Raw genomic sequence first — 5,929 nt, 5'->3', positions numbered from 1 at the left:
CGCCTCGATTCGAGGGGTCTTTTTTCGTGTCGGGTTTAACGGTACTAGCCGCGGCAGTGGGGGCCGTAGTACCGCTCGTTTGCGGTAGTACCGCCCTGCCACCGCGGTAGTACCGCTCTGGGCCCAGCGGCAGTACCGCGAGGGGGAGCGGTAGTACCGCTTATAGGGGCAAGCGGTAGTACCGCTGGCCAAGCGGTAGTACCGCTCTCTGCGGGGCTGAAGTGGGGGTAACGGTTGGATTGTTCCCCCCACTATATAAGGGGGTCTTCTTCCCCAGAGTTGACTCACCTCTTCCCCCAAAAGCTCCATTGTTGCTCCAAGCTCCATTTTCGCCCGATCTCTCTCCCTAGCCAATCAAACTTGTTGATTTGCTCGGGATTGGTTGAGAAGGCCACGATCTACACTTCCACCAAGAGAAATTTGATTCCCCCCACTTATCCCTAGGGACCTTGTTACTCTTGAGTGTTTGAGCACCCTAGACGGTTGAGGTCACCGCGGAGCCATAGTCCATTGTGGTGAAGCTTTGTGGTGTCGTTGGGAGCCTCCAATTAAGTTGTGGAGATTGCCCCAACCTTGTTTGTAAAGGTCCGGTCGCCGCCTTCAAGGGCACCAATAGTGGAATCACGGCATCTCGCTATGTGTGAGGACGTGAGGAGAATACGGTGGCCCTAGTGGCTTCTTGGGAAGCATTGTGCCTCCACACCGCTCCAACGGAGACGTACTTCCCCTCAAAAGGAAGGAACTTCGGTAACACATCCTCGTCTTCACCGGCTCCACTCTTGGTTATCTCGTCCCTTTACTTTCGCAAGTTTACTCGTGTTATATCTCTTATTTGCTTGCGTGCTTGTTGTCATTGCATCATATAGGTTGCTCACTTAGTTGCATATCTAGACAACCTATTTTGATGCAAAGTTTAATTTGGTGAAGAAAAGCTAAAAATTGTTAGTTGCCTATTCACCCCCCCCCCCCTCTAGTCAACTATATCGATCCTTTCAGATATATTGTAAGATAAAATAGCTAGTATATGATGGTACTTTTAGTGGAATTTTTTTGCAGCGTAGTAGATCTATTTGAGGAGTATATGGCTGGAAAATAACTTGAATGCCGTCATTTTGACATGTTTGTAGAACTCAACTTTGTGGCCTCAATTGGTCTATCGATAACTTTGTTTTGATTCTTCAAAAGAAGTTATCCAAAGCGCCAACACATATAATCTCAGTAATGGCTAGTTGATGTACAATGACATTTGGCACGATCCGAACACAACAAGATAAGCTGACCCAGCCAGTGGCATGATCGCATCCGATGATGATACTCAATTCGAGACAAATACGAGAAAAAATGACTTAATTCATATGTATTCTTAGCTTATTTTGAAATATTGTGTGATAATATAGTCACCATATGATGGCCATTGTAGCGTACAATATCTATTTAAGAAATATCTAGATGGATATAATAACCATTGTCATTTTGACATGTCCATGCAGCTCAACTTTTGTCAACCAATATGTCTGATAACTTTCTTGGTTCTTTAAAGATACTCAAAGCCGAAGCATATGGCCAACACATATCTCTTCATAACGGCAAGCCAATGGTGTGCGCATTTGGCACCATCTGAACGCAATAAAACGCAATGACTCACAAAGAGTTGAAGCCAACCAATGGCACAACCTCTTTTTGCTCCCCATTTCCTTGGAACAGAGGCATTTAAGATTGCCTCCCATACATGTTACTCAATTCCACTTAAACACGACAAAATACCTTGGCTCACAAGGAGTTCAAGCTAACCAATGGCATGAACCCCCTCCGACACGCGTTACCTAATTTGAGAAACGCATGTCAAAGTGTGCATGACACCACATGCTTCGCCCTTCGCGGCAACGTTCGACTCGGGGGCTCGGCTCCATACCAACTCCTCCCCTCCGGCGATGGCATGCCTGGTACCTCATTTGGTACCCTTAGCCAAGATCCACTCTCCCTCCCAAATGATCTCACTACTACAATGCGCTGACAAAACCAGGGAGCCTTCCAATCCTGTAACTCCCTCCTTAAAACCCCTCCGCCCACACTCCCCACTCTCTCCACCCACCAAGCCCACAACCATGGCCGCGCTCGACCGCCTCCTTCTCCTCCTCCTTCCCCTCGTCGGTCTCCTAGTTCTACACCCACTCCCAATCGTCGCCTCCGACGACTCCAGTTACCTCCTCGCCGCCAAGGCTGTGCTCTCTGACCCCGCCGGCGCCCTCTCCATCTGGGAGGCCGGGTCCAGCCATTCCCTCTGCGCGTGGCCGCACGTGCTGTGCGCCGGGAAATCCACCGCCGTCGCCGGGCTCTACCTCGGCAAGCTCTCCCTCGCCGGCGGCTTCCCGGCCTCGTTTTGCTCTTTGAGGTCCCTGCAGCACCTCGACCTCTCCCAGAACGACCTGGTGGGCCCTCTGCCCGCCTGCCTCGCCGCCCTCCCGGCACTCTTGAACCTCACCCTCGCCGGGAACGGCTTCTCCGGCGAGGTCCCGCCGGCTTACGGCTACGGCTTCCGGTCGCTCGTCGTGCTCAACCTGGTCCAGAACTCCATCTCCGGCGAGTTCCCCTGGTTCCTGGCCAACATCAGCACCCTCCAGGAGCTCCTGCTAGCCTACAACGCCTTCACACCGTCGCCGTTGCCGGAGAAGCTCGGCGGCCTCGCCGACCTCCGCGAGCTGTTTCTCGCCAACTGCTCCCTGAGCGGTGAAATCCCTTCTTCCATCGGAAACCTCGGGAATCTCGTGAATCTGGACCTCTCGATGAACGCCCTCTCCGGCGAGATACCCAGAAGCATTGCGAATTTGAGTTCTCTGGTCCAGATGGAGCTCTACAAGAACCAGCTCTCCGGGAGGATACCGGAGGGGCTGGGGGGTCTCAAGCAGCTCCAGTTCTTGGACATCTCCATGAACCGGCTAACCGGCGAGATACCGGAGGACATTTTCGCCGCGCCAAGCCTGGAGAGCGTGCATATTTACCAGAACAACCTGACGGGGCGCTTGCCGGCGTCGCTGGGGGCGGCGACCCGTCTTGCCGATCTAAGGATGTTCGGCAACCAGATCGAGGGGCCGTTCCCGCCGGAGTTCGGGAAGCATTGTCCTCTCGGGTTCCTGGACATGTCGGACAACCGTATGTCGGGACCAATCCCGGCGACGCTGTGCGCTTCAGGGAAGCTGACGCAGCTCATGCTGCTGGACAACCAGTTCGAGGGCGCCATTCCGGCGGAATTGGGGCAATGCCGGACGCTGACGAGGGTCCGGCTGCAGAACAACCGCCTCTCTGGCTCCGTGCCGCCGGAATTCTGGGCACTGCCCCTTGTCCAGATGCTCGAGCTTCGTTCCAACGCTCTGTCCGGCACGGTCGATCCTGCCATTGGCGGTGCCAAGAACCTGTTCGACCTGCTCATACAGGGCAACCAGTTCACCGGCGTTCTGCCAGCCGAGCTGGGGAATTTGTCCTTGCTGCGAAGGCTTCTTGCATCAGACAACAACTTCTCCGGTCCGGTGCCGCCGTCGCTCGTCGAGCTTTCTGAGCTTTCCCAGCTCGACCTGAGCAACAATTCCCTCTCCGGGGAGATCCCACGGGAGATTGGACAGCTGAAGCAGCTGACAGTGCTGAACCTTTCGCACAACCACCTCGCCGGGATGATCCCTCCAGAGCTTGGGGAAATCCACCGGATGAACTCGCTGGATTTGTCGGAGAACGAGCTCTCCGGCGAGGTGCCCGTGCAACTGCAGAACCTCGTGCTCTCTGCTTTCAACCTGTCGTATAACAAGCTCAGTGGACCTCTGCCTCTGTTCTTCAGTGCCACTGCCACGTACCAGCAGAGCTTCTTGGGTAATCCCGGCCTGTGCCATGGGATATGCGCAGGCAACGACGACCCCGGTGCCATCCCGGCCGCCAGAGTCCACCTGATCGTCTCCCTCCTCGCCGCATCCGCGATCGTCCTGCTCATGGGTTTAGCATGGTTCACCTACAAGTACAGAAGCTACAAGAAGCGTGCCGCTGAGATCAGTGCTGAGAAGTCAAGTTGGGACCTCACGACCTTCCACAAGGTGGAGTTCAGTGAGATGGACATAGTGAACAGCCTCGACGAGAACAATGTGATCGGCAAGGGTGCGGCAGGGAAAGTATACAAGGTGGTAGTTGGACCCAGCAGTGAGGCCATTGCTGTCAAGAAGCTGTGGGCAAGCGATGTCGAAAGCAAGAAGAAGAGGAACGATACTTTTGAGGCTGAGGTGGCCACATTGAGCAATGTCAGGCACAAGAACATCGTCAAGCTCTTCTGCTGCGTGACCAACGGCACCTGCCGGTTGCTCGTCTACGAGTACATGCCGAATGGCAGCCTGGGGGACCTGCTCCACAGTGCCAAAGCCGGCATCTTGGATTGGCCAACGAGGTATAAGATCGCAGTCCACGCCGCCGAGGGCCTCTCCTACTTGCACCATGACTGCGTGCCCCCGATCGTCCACCGGGACGTGAAGTCGAACAACATTTTGCTCGATGCTGAGTTCGGCGCAAAGGTTGCGGACTTTGGTGTTGCAAAGACCATTGAGAATGGGCCGGCCACCATGTCGGTCATCGCTGGCTCCTGTGGTTACATTGCTCCTGGTGAGTTCTTGATGCCTGATTTGCTTCTAGCATGTTTAAAACGTCATAAAAATGTTGCATGCTTTATACTGCTATATGATTGTACAAGGTTGCTGTTTCCTAACTTCAGTTTTTCCCTTGTTCATTTACATGACATTTTCTGCATAATTATGTGGTAACTTTGTTCTTGTGCACTGCTGGGCGGTGGCACTGCTAAAACCTTGCACCCCCTCCGTCCCATAATATAAGATCATTTCGAGTAGTATTTTAGAAAGGATCGTGTGTGTGATTATTCCTTTGTGCATTGCAGAGTATGCCTACACCCTCCATGTTACCGAGAAGAGCGACGTGTATAGCTTCGGCGTGGTCATTCTGGAGCTCGTCACCGGCAAGAAGCCCATGGCGCCAGAGATCGGCGAGAAGCACCTGGTGGTGTGGGTTTGCGACAATGTCGATCAGCATGGTGCGGAGTCTGTTCTTGATCACAGGCTTGTTGGCCAGTTCCATGATGAGATGTGCAAGGTTCTGAACATCGGTCTGCTGTGCGTCAACACCGTTCCGAGCAAACGCCCACCGATGAGGGCTGTGGTGAAGATGCTGCAGGAGGTTGCGGGGGAGAGCAAGCCGAAGGCAAAGAAGGAGGTGGCCCCTGCTCTCTGAAGAACCATGGGTGGAATAATGCTAATTTTGTGCACTTTCTTGGATCATGTGCTTATTACCATTAACTAGGAGTCATGTCCGATCTTCAGAAGTGCACTCCTGATAGCAGCTAGCAGTTAGCTCTGAACATTTAGTAGTACTGTGGTAAACTCAAAGGCCTGGAAGCTAACCTTTGCTCTGAATGAATGAATGAAATGTGCAGTTGCTGTCAACCAATTGTGTTGTTGAATGTTTGATGCTTTTGTGGTGACCAGCTGTAACTTTTGTTGCCTTCATTTCCAGCACTGAAAGTGCACTTTGTTCTTTTTCACACATCCTTTTCGACGTGAAGATGCTTTGCAGCAACTTATGGAGATGCTACCATGCTTAGTGGGCTGAATGAATCACTCATGAACCATAACAGGAGTGGAAGTCTAGAAGTCCCATCTAAAGCATGCTTTGATAGCTCTGTTACCAGCATTAGTGCTTAGTGCTTTAGTGGCAGTGATTGCATTTCGGTGTCCCTGTTGACTGTTGTTCTCGTTTCTTCTTTTTGGTCGGTTTTCCTTTTGATTGTGCTGGTAAAGCAAACTCTGATCAGGCTCCAGAGCCCATGACTGCTGTAGTAACAACATAGCATAAGCTGGAGATGGCATGCCTTTATGTACTCTTTGGCCTC

General features: G+C 52.6%; 1 protein-coding gene across 1 annotated transcript; it reads left to right on the top strand.

Annotated features, from left to right (window-relative positions):
- The first annotated feature begins 2,038 nt into the window (after positions 1-2,038).
- Positions 2,039-5,483, top strand: LOC109744891 (uncharacterized). The gene is made up of 2 exons (XM_020304029.4): positions 2,039-4,632; positions 4,922-5,483. The coding sequence occupies exons 1-2, from the start codon at positions 2,106-2,108 to the stop codon at positions 5,269-5,271; spliced, it is 2,877 nt and encodes a 958-aa protein (XP_020159618.1). The 5' UTR covers positions 2,039-2,105; the 3' UTR covers positions 5,272-5,483.
- Positions 5,484-5,929: the final 446 nt, after the last annotated feature.

The sequence above is a fragment of the Aegilops tauschii genome, chromosome 5 (genome assembly GCF_002575655.3).
Source record: "Aegilops tauschii subsp. strangulata cultivar AL8/78 chromosome 5, Aet v6.0, whole genome shotgun sequence".
Lineage (NCBI taxonomy): Eukaryota > Viridiplantae > Streptophyta > Magnoliopsida > Poales > Poaceae > Aegilops > Aegilops tauschii.
This window is presented reverse-complemented; position numbering and strand designations above follow the sequence as displayed.

Bases quoted from the DNA above. Each gene is read 5' to 3' on its own strand.
- LOC109744891 (XM_020304029.4), top strand. From the start codon at position 2,106: ATGGCCGCGCTCGACCGCCTCCTTCTCCTCCTCCTTCCCCTCGTCGGT. The intron at 4,633-4,921 runs GTGAGTTCTTGA...TGTGCATTGCAG, and splicing joins CTGTGGTTACATTGCTCCTG to AGTATGCCTACACCCTCCAT.